The sequence below is a fragment of the Trachymyrmex septentrionalis genome, unplaced genomic scaffold (genome assembly GCF_001594115.1).
Source record: "Trachymyrmex septentrionalis isolate Tsep2-gDNA-1 unplaced genomic scaffold, Tsep1.0 scaffold21, whole genome shotgun sequence".
NCBI classification, from domain to species: domain Eukaryota; kingdom Metazoa; phylum Arthropoda; class Insecta; order Hymenoptera; family Formicidae; genus Trachymyrmex; species Trachymyrmex septentrionalis.
In genome coordinates, this window is record NW_017305288.1 from 1035495 (window position 1) to 1058012 (window position 22518).

The window sequence follows — 22518 nt, forward strand, 5'->3', positions numbered from 1 at the left end:
CGTCAAGGCAATAACTTGTTGCCTTATTATATAAATATTAGTACGATATATAACGATTATATAAGATGAACATTTGTTGCTTAATTCTCGTTTAATAAAGCGACATTCTATCTCGGGCGAATTTTGAATAAAAAAAACGGATGAAATTGGTTTAATTTGGTTGAAGGAAAGGGCATGCCAAACTTTGTATTTCGCGTGGAGATTTACCGCGGAGCGTTTAGTAAATTTTAGTGTGTTGTAAAGATGGTGTTGCGCCTTGCGGGTTTCTCGTGGCGTGACACAAAAGTGCGCGGCCTAAACCGCAGGTTAATTAGCTAAAACGCTCGAGATCGTTCTCGCCGTTCTCGAGGAGAGCATCACGACCAATCTTTTCTGTCTCCGTCGTATATACACGTCGCTCGCTTTTTCCCAGAGTGCTCTTTTTATTCGCGACCCGTTGCCTGTTCCTCGCTGCTGCAATTTCACTTTGGAGGCACCTCGTGGTGCACCGAGAGGGCAATTAGAAGCGATCGCGCATCTGGAAAGCGAAGAAGAGACGTTCGTCTACCTTTCCTCGTCTCTCCTTTTGTCTCTCTTCTTCCTTTCTTCTTCCCTTTTTTTCCTTTCTCCTCCTTAATAGACACGGGAATAACAGAGGCGTTTCTGCTTTATTTGTCTCTTCAAGTAACTTCAAAAGGATTCTTCCTGTGGAGGTGGAACTGGCGAGAAAATGTCCCTTTGGCATCGCTCCCTTAATCTTTCGCGATACTATATCGGGAGACATAAACATATTTGATGTAGAATTTATTTCGATCAATTCTCGATTGATTATACGTTTTTTATATTTTTCAATATAAAAAATAAAAAAATCGATATAAGATCAATATAAAAAATCGATATCGCGTTTTCACAAATATTTAAAATTGGATGAGAAATTGAAGTGTTCACATTTGCTGTTTAATTTTGCTACGTGTTAAAGTAAATTTTTTACGAAATTATTTTTCGATGAGAGATTCAACTGTTTTTTAATTATATATTATACACGATAAAATAATTTCTCCAGTTGAATTATTTGGATCACTGTGTACAGTGTTAAGAGATAGTTCGCGAGTAAATGTGCCGAAATGATTTCTTTCGGTGAGCGAAAGCAATTTGAGCACGCGATAATTCAGAAATTCGATAATGATCTTCCGAAGAGAAGAATCCTTAGCAGGCGCCATTTGAAGTTTCGTTTAGTTCTTCATCAAAGAAGTTTCAGTCTTAGCGTGCATCTTTTTTTTATCGAATCCTTGTTATTTTGACTGACGAGTCCAGAATTTTGAAGAGATAGAAAAAGAGAAAGGGAAGGACGGCCCAGGCCGGGTGCTCTTTGTCCTGTTTTCGCTCGTTGCATCGCCGCTGTCGTAAATTACGTTTTTGTCCATTGCAACGCAACGCTACAGCAACCGCGGTCGGCCGTTGCGGTGATGCAATGGAGAGGAGAGCTTAATACGACGGCTTCCGCGCAGTGCGATGCGATGCGATGCGATGCGATGCGATGCGATGCAGGTGAAACGCGCTGCCGCGTCGCATCGCGTCGTTCCGCGAGAATGCAGTGCGACGCGTCATCCGGAGACCAACGCCCTTCTGCATCGTTTGTATTTTTGCGAGCATGTGAGGCGATTAACTTATTTACCGCGGCAGCGGCAGCGGTAATTAATTCGCTTGGGAATCGTAGTTTCAGGAGATCGGTCGGGCGCAGATTAATTGCCGCGATTGCGGCCGCGCCGCGATGCACCGGGTTCGCTTTCGCACGTTTTACCTCTTCGCATCGCGCACATCCGGAGTAGTAATCCGCATGAGTTGACAGTTTATCGAGTTTCTTCAATTTTTTTACATTAATTTTTTGGAATTCTAATATTCAGAAGGTATACTTTTTTTTTTTTTTTTTGAAGGAAGATTCCTACATTTAATCACGATTCTTTTTAATCACTGCGTTCCTGTTTCTCCATTAATTTTACGTTTTTTTTTTTCTGACGTACCATATTGTGTTATGATGGCAAATGAAAGTTTAAAAAACAGTTACATTGAAATTTACACTCCCCCTCTTTTCCTTCTCAGATTTGAGATAACATTAAATTCATAACACGTAACGTTTCTTCAAGTATTAAAAAGGGGGAATTAACGCATGGCCCAAAGATCGTTCGAGAGAACAAATTGCAATTGGGACTCGTTAAAAAACTGAACAACGGATCGCACGGTCCGCACCGTGGAAAGGCACTGGTGAAGCCGAGTGTTTGAAAGTTTATAAAATAACTAATAAGGAGGAAAAATTTGCGCGCTACGCCATCAGGTCACAGGCCGGTTGAAGGTGGACGGGCGCTGCACCTGCAGGGCAATGCCTCCTCCTCGTCGGTCAGAGCGCGCGAGAATGTGAAAGCTGCACCTGAAACCGGCGGTTTTGCACTGAGCGCGATGACGCGTTTTGCCCGGATCGTTCTTCTTGCGTCCCTGCGTGCATTGTTGGCAGAGTTGCGGTGAGAGTCGACCGACAGATTCGCGTGTTTCGGGAACCGTACACACGTGGTGAGACGAAGGCGAGACGAAAGCCGAGGCGTGGCGGGACGAGCGAGCATTCCCGTCGTTTATCAATTTCAGTGAAAACCTTGACCCACCGATCCGTTATCCGGAAGGTCCTTCCACTTCGTCGCGGTGAGGAATTAGCAGTTCGTCTATACAGAGCGCAAATTGCTTCTCGTCAATGTGTTACACCTTGATCGAGCTTCTTCCGATCGAACCGAGTCGTCCTGTTACGACTTTAAATCTTAATCAGAGTCGCTGACGTCTATTGAAGTGGCGTGAAGTCTGATGAAGTTTTTATTTCGATTATGTAGCTATTTTCTCTTATATCGTTGAAAATTCGATCGTGCACTTGTAAATTTTGTTTTAATATTGTTTTAATATTGTCCGCGATGATATTAATAATATGTGCTAACTTTAATACTTTCTTATTAAATGAATTATGATAGAAAAACGAGTTATGGTTGCAAAAGGAAATCATCATATTTTCCAATCAACTTGACGTTTTAAAAATGTTATTTAATAGCGATAGATTTATCTCGCTTAACTGCAAAACAATTTATGCCATAATTCGTATTTGATTTTGAGAAATTGACTAGACTGAGAATTATAAACAGGGGTAATTTTATTCGCATTAAGACGATGCTTGCTGCAATCGATCTTGTTTTTTTCTCGTATTTTCCGTTTGTAGTAGAAAAAGGTATGGTGCGGTGGAAAGTGGAACACCTATGGCTATGCGAAAGGAGGAAAAGGGTCGGATGTACCTTAAAGAAAGTGAATAATCGTTGTCGTGGCATTTATCGGGAAAGTGAACGATACTGGAGATACTGGATCGCCGAGAATGATATTGATTTTATCGTCTAGAATCTCATTTTTTAATACAAAAGAGTAGACGAGGACAGATATTTTTTTCAGAATTGAATTTCTATTCGCTGAATGTGAGTCGCACGCGACAGGCAACTTGTCTTTTGTAAGACGTCAATTTATACTTTTAAGTATACTTTAGACTCTAAGTATAAACTCTAACATTATACCTTTTTTATTATACAATCTTTTTGTAATTATTTTAGTTTCTTAAATGCGACAGTTTTATCAATTACGATACATCGAAATATTTTGTGAAACAGATGAAAACTTTTTTCAAGAACATCTTTTCTCGAACTTTTTTAATGACAGAATTTTAGATCTGTTTGCTTAATTTCACCAAATTTAGTTCATTTTGTAACATACGTATATATAAAGTAGCAAAACAGAAAAATGTATTCTTCGACTGCCGTTTTAGTCGTCACGTTTCCGACGTTCGTTGCCAATGCGAGGTCAACGATCAAATTGCTAATAATTAGATTGAAAGCGGCACATCTAAAGACCTCCGTCGTTTCCTTATTTACTGGCAACGACACTCGCTGGCGAGATAGGCTGTAAAAGTCTAAAAATACTTTCAAACGACACCGCAGCGCGTCGCAGAAATTACTCACGCTTAATACGAATCTTACAATACAACCATTTTTTGTTATTATTTCCTCAGTTTCTCTATCAATCGCAAGCTTATAAAGCTCATTAGAGCGATTATGCGAAAGTATACGTCATGTCGGTCATCTCGGAAGGCAGGAAGTTTAATAACCCGATTCTCTGTTCGCCTTCGTCTTAGATTATTAGTCGCAACACCGACAAAGAAATTCCATTCGTTCGATTATGTGTATCATAACGCGAGTCTGCGTGAGCTTTTAGTGCGAGGATAAGGAAGCGGCTGGGAATGCAACTGTAGAAAGAAACCAGGCAAGAGATATAAAAAAGATCAGTCGCCGGAAGGCTTAATCGCACCTTGGAGCCGCGCCTTTTAGCGACGACACTTATTTTTAACGTGCCTTCGCCATCGTGGACGAGGCTCGTGGAGCTAACAGAGAATACCCGACGACAGTCGATCGAAAAAATGATAAATGTCCCTATTCGACGATTCGTCCCATCCGTGTCCCATCGCTAATGGGACCATCCTTATCATTTCTGCGAGTCGCCAATTTCTTTTTTTTTTCCGTCTTCTTCAATCGTTTGTAGGACAAAACCTTAGAGAGAAATGAAAAATGAGCTGTAGTATTTCGTATCCTTCGGTCATCCTTTTCTCAGAAGCTATTAGTTAGATTTATAAAAGGATTTATAACAGAAAATTGTTTTTCCACGCGGTCGTACATAACAAAAACATACATTAATATTACTCCTTGTCAAATCCGACGATTCTCTTCGGTAGAATTTTACGAGTGAATAAATCACAGCCGCTAATCTGAATAAAACAGTTTGAAAATTATTTTATTCGAATTTAATTCAAGGGAGAGGATGAGATTCGAGAAATTCTATAAATCACAACGACCGTTCGCAAACGTTTAATATCGTAGAATTTTTGCAAATCTGGCTGTTTGCTAAACTCAAAGGCGCAAAATGCGCGTAATTAAAGAGCGATGCACAGTCGATTGAAATGCGCTATGTGAAGGCTCAGAAAGTCGCCCGATCATGTGTTTCGCGTTAGTTACAGTTAGTCCGATACGTGGTCTTTCACAAGTCGCACGTTTCGTTCGGTGAACGCATTCAGTTTTAAAGAGACCACCGAAGGATTAGAATTCTCACGAGGAGCGTAATAGCGCTGTACGTGGATAATTTATAAGGTGATCACACTCGTGACTAATCATTCCAGTGCATGCACACTGAATGAACGTATCTTGGCGCATAATCCGTACTCGCCAGTAGACGTACCGTTACATTTTCGTTTTTAAATTTCTCTCAAATCTTGGAAATCTCCTTTCGACGTAGTGAAAAGAGCAAAAATTAAATTTAAAAGTACCTATTTATATACGGGTAATAATTCGAAAGACAATTATTTCTCTATCGCTCTGTTTCTCGTACGGATCCTTTACTTGTTCCTTAATCTTATTTTCTCATGATTTTGCTTTTTAATTGTTTCAATCACATCTTTCCTTTTCAAAATGTTAATTTTAATACTAATACTAATACGATTTGTTACTAATACGATCGAATATCTTTTTATATCAAAATTTTAGACAATTCTTTCCTCGCCAATTTTTTTATGCTCGAGGCTCTCGCTCTACGTTGGCTAAATGCAGAATGCTGTACATTAATCAAATTCGCGATCTCTCAACGAACGCCCTAGGAAATCGCGTTGAAACGTTCTCACCGGCATGGCGCGGCGCGCTTTAACCTGATACAGGAGAAAGTGCGTTTCGTGGTATACACGCGCTCGCATATTTCGTACGAAAAAAAGAGGAGGAGGAGGAGGAGGAGGAAGAGGAAATACGAGCCCTCTTCCTTCTGATCTTTTGATCCAAGACGAAATAGACAACCTTCAATCACTGTCCTCTCTAATCACCGTGATATGTTAATTTTGCAGCGTTTCGTGACAGGTTTCGTCTACGATTTCTGATCGGCATTTTTTAAATCGAGCATAGTTTTCATCCGAATCTGAAAATTTACGTTCGCTTATGGTATAACGGAATTCCATCACGCAGACATTCGTTTATTTGATATCGCGAACCGAAGGCGAGATTCTATCGAATGATGCAGCAATAAACAGATCTTGTATCCCGGATCTATAAATCTCTGCTTTCTCACAAATTTCTCTTCCGGTTTCTCTGCGGCGATATTTCTCGATGCCAATGATATATTGTGTCATACATCATCGTACGTTTTGTATGTAGATCTTTGATTCGGTGTAATCTCGTTTCGCGGATCCCACGTTTTCGTTTCCAGGCGTTTATCGAACAGAGATTTCCCGATATGCGAGTTTGATAAAAAAAAAAAAAAACCTCAGTACAGTTACAAAGTAGCCCAGGTATGGTTAATCGTCAGCGATATCATTGGCATTGCTTGCACACGCCCATGTTACCATTGTATGCGATCAAACGTTGCGCTTGCGATAATCCTGTACGGAATTCGCATTGCATTGGCGGCGAATTCCGCCTACCTTTTTGTAAGGGTAGCAGAACACGCAAGGTTGGAAACCGTAAATAATTTCCACGAGCGCAGCCAGCGATATATAATGTTTAACAATCTATCTGTAACAATCTATCTAAAATTGTGTTGAGAAATCATTTTCGTGGAAGAGAATGAAAGTAGTGTCTGAAACCTCTTAAAGAGGATAAATTATTAGGGGATTTAGATTATTTTCTTTTTGCTACATATCAGCAAGAAGAATTATAATTCTGGTTAAGATAAGACCAAAACTTTGATCGATACGATTAGAATCGTCCGGTTCGTTGCTTTCCAACCGAAAATTTGTCTTCGCGTAGAAGGTACGCGGAATCTCTCCTTAACTTGTTTTCTAAAGCAACAATTTATCTTCTACGAATCGCATCGCTTCTCGTAATGAATTCAAGAAGTGCCACGAGCATTCTTACGCTACACGATTTCCGCCGCCCATGCCGTGTTGCATTCCGGGTACATACGTCATGTGTGCATCATCGTTCGCGTTTTCTCCCGTTGCTTTCCGCATCGCGGCTCACTCTTCTCGACAGGCCGGAGCGGCAAGAGAAGGGCGACTCCTCGATGGCGAGAGATCGAGCAAGGCGGCCTTACAACATTATTAAAGCGTAAGTAAAAGCCGCCGATCGGTCGTGCAGAAAGGGACGGCCGGAAAGAGAGACTCTTCTTTTTTTTACGAGGGACGCGCAAATCTACTTTCTCCGATGCGTGTCCACGTGGTAAACGAAGACGACAGGATTGCCGAACAGGCAATGAGAAATGCCCTTTTGTTTTTCGCGACGCTCTCGTAAATAATACGGAACTTCAAGATGATCTGATTTCTTCAGATTTTTTTCAGTAATCAGACTGATATTTCTAATATTAATGTCACTAACACGAATGCCGTGTCCTTCATTCAATATAAGTCATCGAAGAAAATTGTTCGAAATTATGACTCTCGATTTTTTTCTAATCTTATATCCTAATTATCTTGCAATTACATTTATATGTACGTACTTTATGAAGTGTCATACCTTGACAAACTGGATTCTATTATACGAAATTACGATGTCGTAATTATTCGGCGAATGACCACGATCGATGTGTTAAATGTTAATCACACGTTACGATCGACAAGCTACGTCTTTTCCATTAGCAGAGGGTGAGTAGTTAAATGCGACAAAAAAATGATGAAATGACTGTAACCTAATTACAGCTCGAACTATTCTTTCATCGTGTTGTAACGGGAAGAGAACTGTTTATCGTCTTGATGGCGTACATACGTATATTTAATTTAATTACTCCGGTGAGATATCGGGATGAAACGTTCGATTATACGTTAATAAAACGCGAAAAATCTTTCGGTCGTGTGTGGATAGCAACGATGAATCAACGTGTAGAAAGTACGTGTAGAGGCCACAGGTCGTATGATTTTGCGTATCGATCGTCAGTCGCTCAGAAAGGAAAGGAAAAAGGGACGGAAGGGAGAGAGAAAAGAGTACGAGACGTGTGGCCATCTTGTCGACTGTAAAATGATAGTGGGATAAACGGATACGTATAATATATATATATACATATTCGCATAGTAAGTCCCTAATAACATGCAGGAATTCGATCTGCTTTTTTTGGGCTACGCCCTCCGCTCGCGTACTCGTCGTCGTCCTAGATGGGCGGTAGGGCCGAAGGGACGGGCGTGCGACGTATAATTAAAACCGCCTCCGAGGAATGCGCATCTACGTATCCGCGCGAAAAATTGGCCGTGGTGTCCGATCGTAATATGCCGATCGAGATTGTCGATAATCGAACGTCCATCACTGTTCAGGGAATAGAAGAGCCGCGGCCATTGCCTTTGCTTGTTCATATACGTGTACAGTGTTGTTCCGCGTTGATTCCAGGGTGTTTTTAGGACAGCTAAATTTGTTTGTAAGTCAGTTCGCGATTCCACTCGGATTTTCGTTTCGCGAGATGCTGACTAGGGAAGAAACTCGATCCGTCTCAAGTTCTTTTTTTTATCGTTAAAATGATGATCAACGGACTGTGCGATCGAGGTACAGTAAGTCAAGTAAGAGCGTGGTCGGCCTTACTCAAAGCTAAGAAAAGATATCGCCCTGAATCTATCGTGAATCCATAGAGGGCACCTTTGTCCTTGATGCACTGTCAAGGAAGATTCAGTTGTCATTGAACTTTCTTAAGAGAATCGCATTAAGCGCCATGAGTACCAAATACGCATCATGCTGCGAAGCGTGTTTCTCACGTTGTGTTTCTCTGCACTCCCCCATTTTGGAAAGGTCCAAAAGTGTCACAATTAGCGGCTGCTAAATATATGAAAAAGTCGAAATCATTCGTACGGAAGTGAGTGCAGCGATATAATGTGGCAAAAAATGTCGATGATTTACCGGAACGTGGCTCGATATGCAAAGTGGACCAAAACAGACGATAAAAAAATAGTGAATCTGTTTTCGCGGAATCCTGGCTTAACACTGCGTCAAGGACAAGCAAAATTGAAGCGGGAAGCTTTAGATATATCGTATGAAACTATTCGAACCTATCTCAAGGCTAATAACATGAACTCGACCACGCTCTTACTTGACTTACTGTAAATGCGTATGTATACACCCCGTGTATACGAGATTGCGATAGAATCAAAGGCACATCGCGCGTGCCTTTTTTTTTTTTCTTTTTCCGAGGGCCTGTTTAATTAAGAATTTCACAGCCGATTAATTTACTTGATCGTCTAATCGTTATTTCACGCGACTTTACAAGCCACAGACCGCTGCGGTGCGGTCGCGTTTTACGTCGAATTTAACGCGATTTCCGATAATCGGGGCTGCGATCGCGCGGTTCCGTGTAATTATTTTATTAATTATCTTCCTTGCCGTTCGCGGGGCAAGAGTAAATGACGAGCGCGTACGCATACATAATTCATGACCGCTCGAGACATAGACACACTTCCTCTACTCTCGACAGCCTCGAAAAACGAATCGGTCACCCTGTACCTATCCTATCGCGTTGGCCGGCGCGTATAATGCGATGCATAAATGCATGGAGGCACGCAGTGCGTGCGCGCTTAACATAGATACGTATCTGACAATAAGAAACGCATCGACACGCCGACGCATCACATCGTGACGCCCAGGAACGACGTGACGATGCAGCGCACGTATCGTTGCTTCTACATGCATACTCGTATACGCATACACGCATTCCCTTTTTCATTTCACGCCAGGTATCATCTCTCTTCTCGATTCGAGCCAAGTGACTTATCGATACGTAATGCGCGATACTGTCGGACGGTACGATAAAAATTCCTTACATGGAATGCAACATTCTATGGTACATGAAGTATCGCTTACCGCGGTAAATGTTTTAATTATACGTCCACTTTCAGCCTCTTACGCTGAGGCTTATATCGGGGCGACTTAAATATAATTACTGTTTTATATGCACGCGCGTGTTTATAAATTTTCTTATTAATAGCTAATGAATGGCCATACAACGAAACGGCCGTCAAATAAGTCGCGTTGGTTTGAGAAAAAAAAAAAAATAATTGCAATTACGTACGAAGCCCTCGTGTATGTATAACTAAAGACTGTATTAATTTTACGGGATCGAAAGATTATTAATTACGGTAAACTGGAAGAATAGTCGGGCGGATGTTAAAACTCTACCTCCGGAAAGTCTAGCCTCTTTTGAAACGAAGATCTGATCTTCTCTCTTCAGAAATTGCCTCATTCACGTACCTTATCGCTTGGGTTTATAGCTCAACGTGTCGTCGTTTTTCTAATCTTTTAGGTTCGGATAAGAACGGGTTATTGACCTCTTCCTCAGCGACTGATTGTGAGTTAAACTCAATTCCGATGTTTTCTAATCCGACGTTTGATTTTTTTTTCTTTTTTTTTTTAATTAATCTAATAGTCCATTTATATACGAAAGTACGCGAGGGAATTTATTTGCGTCACGCTACGTACTTCTGCATTTAAAGTTTACGTAATAATCGTAAAAAGTTGAAGTAAAGGAAGTAAAATTGTTCGAATCGATTATTTAAAATCCTACGTGTGCCGTAGCAGTTTACAGGTAGTTTAGCTAAAAACATATGTGATTCTATTATCCCATAAAATGTTATTCTTCTATAAAATCGCGTATATACTTTCTTAAAAGCTACCCACATATTCCAATTTAGCGTAAAGATATTTCGAGCGGAAAGGGACGACCTTCCCTCGTATTTTCTTTGCCTTCATTCTGTGCGTTCGCATTGTGCGAAGAGAACGTTGCAGGTCTACGTGCCTTTGAAATTTCAAGTGTACGCTCGCGAGATCGGCGTACAATTTATCGTGATAATTGTTGGCCGGCTGCTGCGTTAAAGCCAAGAGAGCTCTGCTTTCCTGTATGATAGCACACGTAGAGACGTAGCAATTAAACCGGAACAAATTGGTTGTTAGGAATTGAGCTCTCTCTCTCTCTCTCTCTCTCTCTCTCTCTCTCTCTCTCTCTCTCTCGTACACGGTGCGCGCAGCAGTGCGGCGGCAGTTTTATTGTGATTACACGGTGCCTCCGATAGATACGTATTCGTAGCTCGGAGGCAAGCTGATTGACTCTCGTCGATAATTTCCATCCGCCTGCGTGGCCTGGAAGACCTTGCCATTAAAGGGCCTTGGAGAAACCCTGCATCCCGTCCGTCACTCTTTTGCGTATCTCACATACGCTCAAACCGCGAGCTCATCCTTCCTCCGTGCAGCGAGCGCGGCTCTCTTCTTACTCCAAAACCGTGTAATACAATTTCACGAAGCGCGCGGCACGTTTATTACGGCAAAATTAATTACTACGTGCCAGATGTATCGCGCGCTATTCTTACCCCGTAGACCGGTTTATTTCCATTTTATTATCGCACCCGCAAAAAGAGTCACGTATCCGCATATCGAAAAGTTGCGGAGGAGTCTCGCCCACCCCCCCCCCTTTTTGTCTACTAACTGTATCGTAAGGCGATTAATATTTAAGTCTCAAGAACTGACTTATATATATATATACTTATGCGAATGTGGGCCGCGTGGAATTAACATTACCGGCTTTGCTTTGCCAGCTACCGTAACATTATCGACGACCTGCCGACCGCCTTTGTGTATGGAAGGTCTCGAGGATTACTAAGCTCATTCATATCGAAACCGTGCTTCTTTGGACGATGTCCTGATTGGGCATAATGCTGCGTCATAAGTCAACAGATAAATATACGATCTTCCCGAGGACGTGGTCTGACCTCGAACCGTTTAGGGTCTTCGACACCATCTCGTTACAAATATTTCGAACGATCAGTCAGATACTTGGTAAAGCGCGCCTTTTAACGGAGTAACTATATAATATTTCTAGACCGCGCGTCGAGAAAATTATTGTATTTAATGAAATATGCATATTCAGGCAAAATTAAATCTTGAAACGACGCAGGGATGAATTTACTTCGCAATATCTTTCATATATTTTCTATCCCGAAGGAATCATTCGACGTTAATTACAATTTTTCTATTACCAAAATTGACGCCACATACAATAAATCATCACTTACTTTAACCGTGATCAATTTAACAATCTCGAATAATTTCGCTAACGTATCATAGTATGGACGGTTCAGCGGTTAGTTATTGAATCGCCGGCACAAGTGTGCGAAAATATTCTTACAATAACACAAAGTAATAAGCTACGTACGAAGGCTTTGGGTTAAGTGACAAGTGATGGAAACGACAGATCGGAAATAATGAATCGGAAAGGAGCGTATATATCGCGCCTCGCTTATCGATAACTCAAGTCATCTCTCCTCATACATTATACATAGTCTCTCCCCCCTCCCTCCCCCCCTCCCGTTCCTTTCCCCGGAATTATATGTTGGTCATTGTATTTTAAAAGCCAATTCTTACCGTGCCCTTTTGCTTCTTTTCAGATCCGCGGGGCACTCGAGAATTGGGACGGCGGTGCTTTCAAGACGAGTGAGTATGCACGCACGTACGCGCGATAGCTTCTTAGCTGTATCGTTGCGCGATTATCGATTACGATGCCAAAGCGAGCGCCTTAACGAGTTTATTATGCCCACGCGAGAGAGTGGGCACTGAGAGCTCTGCTCCGCACGGCTTAGGAAAAAAACTGGTAAAGTGGAACTTATCAAGGGCGAGAGACGACCGCGCGCGGTCTCTTCCCTTCGATAATACGTCGCGTATACGTATCAGGAATCTTCGCATTCTTGCGTTTCTTCCTCTTCTCGCGCGATAATCGCGCGCGATAGTCGCGACAGAACGATCGACGAGCGCCGGTTGCTCCCGTCGTCGTTGCTTAAAAAAAAGAGAGAGAGAGAGAGCGCTAATTAAACGACGGCGATACCCACTCCGAGATTGAGATTTCCTTTGTGCATTAGGCGAGTTGGATAGTTCCCGACTGGCTCGCACTCTACCGCCGGCAATGCGAGTACCACTCGCATTGCCGCTATTACCGTGAAATGAACTATCACCGGCCATTTCGAATTTACATTAATACGATTGCCGGTTCCTTTATCGTACGGGACGACGACAGCGAATGGTAAATCGGCCACCGCGCGGCTCTCGTGTGTACGTATCGCGAGGAGGGGGGGGGGGGGGGGGAATTTATTCGTGCTGTCCCGAGCGTTATCTCGAAACACGATATACCGCGTGCATTTTTTCCACGCCCGCGCCCGGCCCGTGACTCACGCGTGCGAGCTCGCGTTTTTCACACGCGGAGGAACGTCATTCCGAGGGATGTAATTACGCGATGTCAATTCATGGTGCGAACGTACGTAGGGACTACCGTAAATTCGCGATGCGTTGAATCTGCGAATTACACGGCGGCGCAGCCTGCATTTCAGGGGGGGGGGGGCGGATGTTAATTCCAAAGATGAATCATTTTCCAATACGAAAACAAAAAGAAGAAAAAAAGAAAGGGAAGAGAGACGAGGAACGTATCTCTCGTCGCCGGCGAAAAAACGTAATAGAGAAACAAAATAGAGGCATGTGGCAGTAATTCCGATTCGATTTTAATTTCCTTTTTAGCGCCGCGGTTTACTTCGCTGCACGCGACATACTATTTTGTTTTCTGCTCTCGCGTTTCCCGCAACGCGCGTTTCATGCCCGCGTCGGACGGCGCTGTTAATTACCGTCTCCGGAGGAGAACGTATAAACCCTCCGCCGGGTGATATGACAAGCGCAATTATTTTACGGCCGGCGAAAGATAGTCTCGTAATGTAATTTAATAACGGAATTCGCTGCTTTTTCCATTACGCCGCGGCACAGACGGATTTTAATTACGGCGGTGTACCGCTGTCGACAGGTGACTTATTCCCCGGCCCGTTTTGGAACTCTTACTGGGAATACTTGGAGAAGTACAGCGAGGCTAGGAGGACACTGGACGAGCTGAGGGCAACCGAGGACCCCCTACTGCACTTTCTCAGTCTCAGGCAGGCGGCCGCGAGGCACTCGCCCTTGTCCTTACTTCTCCTACCGGTGAGTTATCGATAGCACCGCCGCAAACCTATCTAATGTCTAAGTCGCGTCGACGAAGGTATCTCAGATTCATTTCATTGCGATAGGCGAAAACGTTGGTAAGATCATTTGTGGAATATCGAAGCATATTTTTGAACAATTTCAAATTTTGTCGAATTTTTTTTTTTTTTTTCCCCACGAAAAAGATAATTTTCCGGGGAAAGGTTGATTTCATCAATCGCGTTCGTGTGTCCGTAACGTCATAAATTATCGCCATAAATTAGGCCACCATTGCTGGCTTAATCGATATCACGCACGTTCCATTCCGTTCAGCAATGTACGCCTACGATTACGTTTGACTAATAAAGATTCAGCCTCGTAAATGGTAATTGCTGACATTACCTTCGGTTTCTCAGTCTCAATCGCGGATATACCGCGCGCGTCTGAAGTGTACGACAAAAGTAATGCGCCGAGGAAAAGATCGGTGGGAGGGCCCGGTTGGGAGAACAGCGGAATGAATCTCACGAGAGAGAAAGGTGGAATTTCCATCTCGGGGAGAGATACGTCTAATTAATCGTGCCGTCATTAAGTCCGATTACATTAATTCGTTTCCCCGAGTCTTTCAAATGCCGAATATCGCGAAAATCTCTCGTCTCCCTTCGGAGAGCCGTGAATTAAATTGCGACTCACGCGAATCTCGTGAGACGAGGCTGAAATTGCTCGGCGAGGCCGGAAATCAAAGATCTCTCGTAAGACGCGATCGTAAAAGCGATCCCGGGGTTTCGTATTCTCACTTCTGGACACTTGGCTCTTCAGTGAAAGTCTTATCTCGCGCTGCTGACGCAACGGTACGCGAGAGAGCGTCATCTTCTCCTTAACCTTTCAGGATTCTCTCATACGCGAGCATGTGCAACGAGAACTGTCCGCTTCCGCTGAGCGTTTCCCAATACGTTCTCCGATCGGATTTGCAATATAGTTTTTTTTTGTTTTTTTTGCACGATTGTGAGAATTAATTCGAAATTCATGAAAGAGATGACAAAGTCGGTTGATTCGATGAAGACGAAGAACTTTCTGTACACATGTATGTTAGACAAAGCGATAAGTATTTTATTTAGATACCTCGAATTGATTGAAAGTGCAGTTTAAGTTAATTCTACGTAGACGGTTGATTGTGAAAAATCAAGAAAGGGGGGGGGGGAAGGAAAAAAAAAATTCGAAACACTGGCCGTATATCAGTGAGAAGAAGCGCGTGTATGAGATGAGCTATGTGACAGCTTATAACGGGCGTAATGATCGGAGGTCCGGAACGCACCGATGGAATCGGCGGCCGCCGACTTCAACATCCGTTGAAATATAGACTTGGGTCTTGTAAGTCACGCAGGCACGCAGAAGAGAACCTACCTCTAATGCGTATACACGACGTTGATAAGTGTTGGCAAATACGCTTTCGTTATTGGGCACATTGTTATCTAAATTTGAAATCCAGTAAAACCTCAAGCGCCTCAAGTCTTTACCGCACTAAGCTAAGCCTTTTAATTGCCTCGTAACAAAGTTTTGCAATTATTGATAATGGGATATACCGGTCGCGCTTATTACCTCCTCACTCTCGCTTCACCGCTTAGCGAATAGATTTTTGCGCAAATCTCTCTACAAACGAGTTCCGAGTAACACGAGCTGCAACACTCTTCTGTCGTTTGTACATTTTGCGTGCATTCGACGCGTATTCGCGCGCGACATCGTTAAGCGAGGGACGTGTTCATTGAGACGTGTTACATTATCAGATTCGCCGAGGATGTTAACTGCAAAATGTTACCCGACCATTTCTGCACCTGTAATCGCGACGGAAAGCTACCAGTGCCCTGCCTACGCCGAGCATCCAACGGATTACGAGATGTTATATGTGGGTGTCCGCAAACGGTCAGCGGTATCCGTTTGTGGTACACAGGTATATACGAGGTTTTACGCCACGTTGATACGTTATTTACTTATATCGTCACGAAGCCTCGGGAATAGCGGCAGACGTACGTAAGAAACGTTGCGGTACGTCGTTACGAAACGCTGATCTTGATCTCCCAAGCACCTACGCGCGAAACGATGTGCCGGCTTATTACAGCTATCCGCAATGTAATACATAAATCACGAACGCCTGAGTGTTTGGAATACTTTCCGGAAAAGTATTTTTCTTTTTGTGACCCACTAACGCCCACGACTACCTTATGCGATAATTTCTTGTAGGCAGGTGGTTAAGTATGCTAGTTTTATATATATATATATATCTCACAGTATAACATTATCATCTTATTAATAAATATTACATCTTATTAAACATTTTCGAGCATTAGAAAGTTGAATTGAATTAATACAAAACGTTGATTGAATAAAAAAAAAAAAGGAGAAGCTCGTAATAACTGTCAAGTAACATATCTTTTTATATTAATTTTAAAAATATCGCAAACACAACACGTACAATGCTTTCATATAACTGTATAATAATCTGCATTTTTCTACGCGAGATAATATTTTCCTAAAGACACAGAGAAAGATTTACATTTTAATTTAAGGTTTTAGAAATGTAGCACAAATACATCATTATTCAGAGGCACAGTTATGCAGCATTCGATACGCACTTATACGTGTATATGACTCTTGCAGAACCAGTCATTGTTTCTCTTTTGTACGTTGCAGAACGACGAGTGATTTACGAGGTGCACTCGTCCTACCGCGGTAATATATGCCTCGCCGAGGGGAAGTAAAGGAGAGATAATTTTGCAAGAGAAGTAGCCTTAAGAACGCACTCTGAGTGCTTTAAAGTCTAAATTGATTTTCCAATGTTTTCCCATGCTATCGCTTCGGGTTTTGACAGTTGATCGAAGATCATTTTACTGAGATGTAAATCATTAATGACGTTTCCCAATATCGAGAAAGCCTCAATGAATTCATAAATACAGTTAAGATTTATGAATTTTTTAAATTATTCTAATTTATTCTATCACACGCTGTTGCTCTTATCAATTATAGTCATTTTTTAATTTAAGCACACGCTATATTTATGTAACATTAAAAAAACGGTGCATGTTCTTTAATTCTTATTTTTTACCCGTTAAATTAATTACGTCATACATTTTATCATTAAATAAATCATTTAATTCAAATTTTTATTTGAAAACGGAATTGGAATGGTTTCTAAAACGAATTGCTGGGTGAAAATATCTGCATTATGTTTATTTACTAATATATAATAATTTTTTACACATATATATCCGTTTGTTCGCTAATTTATGATCCTTCACGAAGGATCCGAACACGGCCGCGGAATCGTTACTTAATCATTTCCCATAAATCGCGTGTATAGCCGACTACCAGATTGTATCCTCCATAAACATTCTTTTGTGCTTTTCAATTCTATCATCTGATCTAATTGTTTTTTTCTCGTGTACTACGTCCAGTAAAATTCTTCTTGCCCTCGATGCCATCGCGATTTGACCAAACCGAAATTTTAACGGAGGAGAAGAAGAGAAGGAGGGATTTAAATGAATCTTCATTTCGTCGCGTGGGAGATGCAGAGTCGTGCGTGAACTTTAGTTAACCGTAAACTATGTATGTACTGGGAGGTTGGCGACGTAAGTCCGAAGAGGTTGAATGTGCCAACAAGCGTTTCTAACGGTTTTATATATATATGCGCAACAGGCCGTGATTCTGTACATCGTGTCACGGGGATGATGAATGACCTCGCGGCGTCATCGATGATCATCGCACCGCGGCAATCTCATGTAAGTCGACAGATCGAACTTTGCCCTTTCCTTACGGTCAAATCCCGACTCGTGCGCAACCAACGTATGTAAAGACGTGAATACGCGAATTGTCGACGAAGTCACATATGTAGTATGCGTGCCATTGCGGATACTAATCTGAATGTTTTTTTTTTTTTTTTTTTTTTTTCAAGTATATATGCGTAAATGCAACTTACGATGCAAGATCCATTTGGAAATATTCTGTGATTACGCGCAGTCCAATATTAATGGATGTAAGGATTTGTATAAATATTATGTGTGTAAAGATTTTTTTCAAATGCCCTGTCAGAATCAAGAATTGAAGCGTTGATTTGTCGATGGTAAAGCTACGAATTGAAAGGATTCTGTGCATTTTTACGAAAGAATTTTCAGAATCTGACCAAGTATCATTATCTCAGAAACGTCAAACGAGGTCTTGATGCAAGCTGTTCTAACAATGTTTTTCAGCTAATTAATTAGGAATGATATTTAGAGACTCAAGGCATACCGTCAATATCGGCTCACCGTGAATATCGCAATTACACGTGCTATATATAAAACATGTATATAAAACAAATATATAAAATCGGACCTCGAAGGGAATTTCTTGCACTGACCGATTTATCATTGGCATCAGTTTTTCGCTGAACGCGGCGCCGAGCGGAGTTGAAAATAATTAAGTAGAAAAAACAAAAAAAATGAGGGCGATAAGACGGCGATTATGACGGCATCCTATCAATTAATTCCACGGGGATAATTGGCAGATACGCGAGGAATGTGCACACAAAGTCATTTATTTGATAGCAGCGCGGGCAACATTCTCTTTTATAGGGAGAGTCGGACTCGTCCCAGCGACTCGTTCAGGCATCGATAAGACGATTTGACGTGCGATAAGTCCCAGCAGTATAATAGACGTATAGCATACCTACTCTATCTATGTACGCTTCTCTCGTCTCTCGAAAGAGAGCGTGTGTGATAGTGTCAACAGTGAAAACCGGCCGCCGCGATCTGCAAGTTAACCGTGAAGAATCTGGTTTGTCGCAGCGAACTGCAGCCGCCGCGCTTACGCAGCCGACGAATACGCTTCGCTGCCGCGCGAATGAACGCGGTTTATAACTAATTAAAATCGCAATCCCGACCGTGTGCTCGCCCTCGACGGATCGCAAACGGCAATTTATATTACGGTTCGCAAAAATATCGCAAGTATCTGTTCAATTGCAAATGAATAATTTCGAATGACATTCACGTTCCTGTTGTTTTTTTTTTTTTTAATTACGCGTAATTACAAGTCTTTTCTGGCAAAATGACTCTGTTGACGTACTCCCTGTTTCTTTATATACGCAATAAATACGCGTCGATACATCTTCGTTGAATTAAACCGAAGCTTCTTAGCTTGTTAATAAGCGATCGAAGACATTCAACTTCGTTTTACCTTCGTAACACGCGACACATTCCCTCTACGTATTAAAATAATCAACGATCTTCGGCAATCAATCTTCATCTTCATTTCATTCAGCAACAAATGTTTGCCACTCATCGGACTGTGCTTCGTTGAGTGTCGAAGAGTTGCGGAACCAGTTTTTCGAATTCGAGGAATCGTGAATCTTTCGCGCTTACGATGAAGAAGAGATTTAAGAGGGAGGAGATGAAGAGAAGAAGCAAGTTGAAGAGACACACTCACACACACACGGCGAAGAGAAGACCCGCAGCGATGCAGCGCACTTCAAAGGTCTCCTCTTCTTCTCCGACGATGTCCTCTCTCCTTTTTCCGACGTTCACTCTCGCGTTCGATTCGCGATATCGCGTCTAGCCTCGATCGAATCGAGAATGCACGTCTTATAAATCAGTCGATCGCACGCTACGCGATGTGGTCTAACTCTTCGCCGTTGCGAAAGACGTCCTTCCAGCGGTCGCAAGGAGCTCGGCAATTAATCGCGACCCACGAGGAATAACGTGCCGAGAACTTATTACACGCAATGTTCAATTTGCAGCTTCGCATACGAATTTATCGCGTCGCCAGTCTTCTGGACTCGCTGTTCCCTGCGTCGTACTTCAAAATTGAATTAACGCGACCGGTTCCGGTATCAATCGTAGTCGAATGATTCTCGCAAGTGCAACGATTGGACTCGATTATTACGAAAATCAAAAATCGAGAGGCTTCACTTCCAGAAATCAAGTTGACTTCCCAATCCAGGAAGTTGGCATTAATTGAAGCTACAATTGAAGAATTGCGAACATTAATTTCGACCGAAAAAGCTCTTTTAGAAACTTAATAAATTGCAACGAAGAACAATGTAATACGTAACAAACTGAAATAAAATTTAAATTAAATGGAATTTTCTAATTAAAGTATTTCAACAGGTTCTTTTTTAAAAGAGCGCCTGTTTCTTTTATTCTTCAATTTTTTGTCTCACTATATAAATTTTAAAAAATATAATTTTGAAAAATAGAATGCTCAGGGGAGAATCGTTTCACGATAGCGACAATTTCCGGGGCTCGAGGCATTCCCTCCCATTGATCCCTAGAGCGCGAGATGAAAGACGAATGCACCACTTGTGTGGTCTAGTGACACGTCTATTAGCCCATTGACTTCCATCATCGCGGAGGTGATGATGGACGACCTCTTCAGGTGCTGAAGACTGGAAAGAAGTCGTTTCGCCACGATCGATCGATCGCGAAAGCCGCGGACGTTTCTCGATCGTGTCGGCGCATAGGAAGTAATCGCCGCTTCGCCATAAATAACGCAACGAAAGCTATTAGTCATAGTTTGCGACCGCGCGAGTGGCTGCAGCCATGAACGTGGTTTAATCGATCCGCATCCTCGCATAAAATCTTATCGCGCGTTGAGATTGTCCGTAGCACAAGTTTTTTTTTCCGTCTTCTGTTTTTTTTTCCTTGGGAAGAAAAACGAATTTTTGGTCTTTTTTGCGACGAAAAACCGAAAAATCTGTATTCTCGTCCCTAGGCGGGAGGTGCACTCGCAAAGAATTTGCATAATTCGAAGCTTGCGTGGCATCCGGGCAAAGAAAAACGTTACATAAACTATATAAATTACATTTACTTAAGAATAACATTTTTTTAAAATTCATTACATAATATTTTATTTTGTTCAATTTTAAATATTTTAAAATTGGTTACATAATATTTTGATTTTATTCAATATAAGTGAAATGAATGATACAATAAACCATAAGAAATTCTATATGACGTTTTTTGTCGAATCGAGGATGAAATGTCGCAGGTAAATGTTGCGAAAATACGGTCGTACGGTATTTTTACAGGCTGGTCTATGATTTTCCAATTACGCCTAGGGGATTAATTCACAATAATAAAGCTATAGCTAGTAATGAGAAGCGCGATGAATGCATTCTGACAGACACACGTGCGTAGCTTTTAATGCTAACGATTACCGTAAAAGCGACTGCGACCCCTACGACGACCTCGGAATAACAAAATAATTGCTCAGAGACTCTTATTCGTAATTAGTACTAAGTGCTTGTCCCGGATGACCATTCGCGGTAACAATAATAATCGTTCGCGCGACTCTCCGTGCCGAAACTCCGGCGGCGCGTTCGCAGAAAAGTGGCACGAAAAATGTCACGGCGTCACGTAACGGGCCATTGTCGCTGGATAAAATACTGATTGGATAAGATTCCTGCCTTTAAAGATGTTCTCGGACAGCCGTTAATTTTGATTCGTTAGTCTACGGTTAAGCGCGTGGAAATCTGAAGAATCCGATACGAACAATCGTTTCGGTTTGACCCCGAATTATGGAAATGCTTGTAATGCAGGTGGTAGTTAAATCGATGATTATTATGCACGCGCTCGTTTGCATTCCAGTATTCCTTATTAGCAATGTTTCATCGATCGAACCAAACCCATTGCTCGCTGCATTCTTCCGATACTCGTACGATAATTACGTCTGAGCTTTTTATACCGGTGCTCCTGTTGCGAGTAATTTTTCTACATTTAACTCGCGTATAATTATATACATTTAACGTGAGTGATATGAGTAAAATTTCCTTTCTCCCGCGCACCTACCTAGCTATCCGCATATCGTCCATAACTAATTGTCTCCGGTAAAACAAAGCAAATGAAACGCGAAATTTATTCATCATTCGCTAATTCCTTCAGGAGTATCGTCCTTCGCGATTATACGTACGCTATTGCGTCAATATGCCAAGCATAAATAGAATCTGTTGACGCGTAAAGTCTAGCTTAATAAATACTTTTAACTGATGTTAAGATGTGTATTACGTGGCTGGTTTTTTTTTAATCATTTTTGTCATTAATCGCGCGTTGCATCCCCGACGTAAACGCGGTTTCGATATAGTATCTCGATCACAGTTCCGAACGAGATGAATCTTCGATAAACGCCGATGATAACGTACAGTCGTCTAGCTCGATGTCTCTCATAAATTTTAATATACGCATAATTACATAGCCGATCGACCAATAATCATATACGTTCCCGCGCTCGAGTTTTTATCACAATAAATAAAGTCGCGTAAATGAAATGTAGGATCAAATTTATAATCTTCTTGCCGTCGAAGTAATTTACGCGCGACACGGGAATTTCCGTAATCACAAATTGTATGTCCGATGAAATGTCGCATCCTTGCTCGATCCATGTAAATCTTTATTATGATCCACTAAAACACCTGTCGAGCCGAACTAAATTGTCACGAATATCCTGCATCAGAGCTACCTAATTAATCTAGTAATTGTATACAGTTCTCTCTCTCTCTCTCTCTCTCTCTCTCTCTCTCTCTCTC

At 41.9% G+C, this 22518-nt stretch overlaps 1 protein-coding gene across 1 annotated transcript in view; it reads left to right on the forward strand.

The window, feature by feature from the left end:
- Positions 1-22518, forward strand: part of LOC108748030 (rho GTPase-activating protein 20-like) — a 208336-nt gene that overhangs the window by 47313 nt on the left and 138505 nt on the right. The window contains exons 4-5 of the mRNA XM_018485981.1: positions 12428-12473; positions 13822-13994. Coding sequence (XP_018341483.1) covers positions 12428-12473; positions 13822-13994 — 219 coding nt within the window. The remainder of the gene's footprint in view (positions 1-12427; positions 12474-13821; positions 13995-22518) is intronic.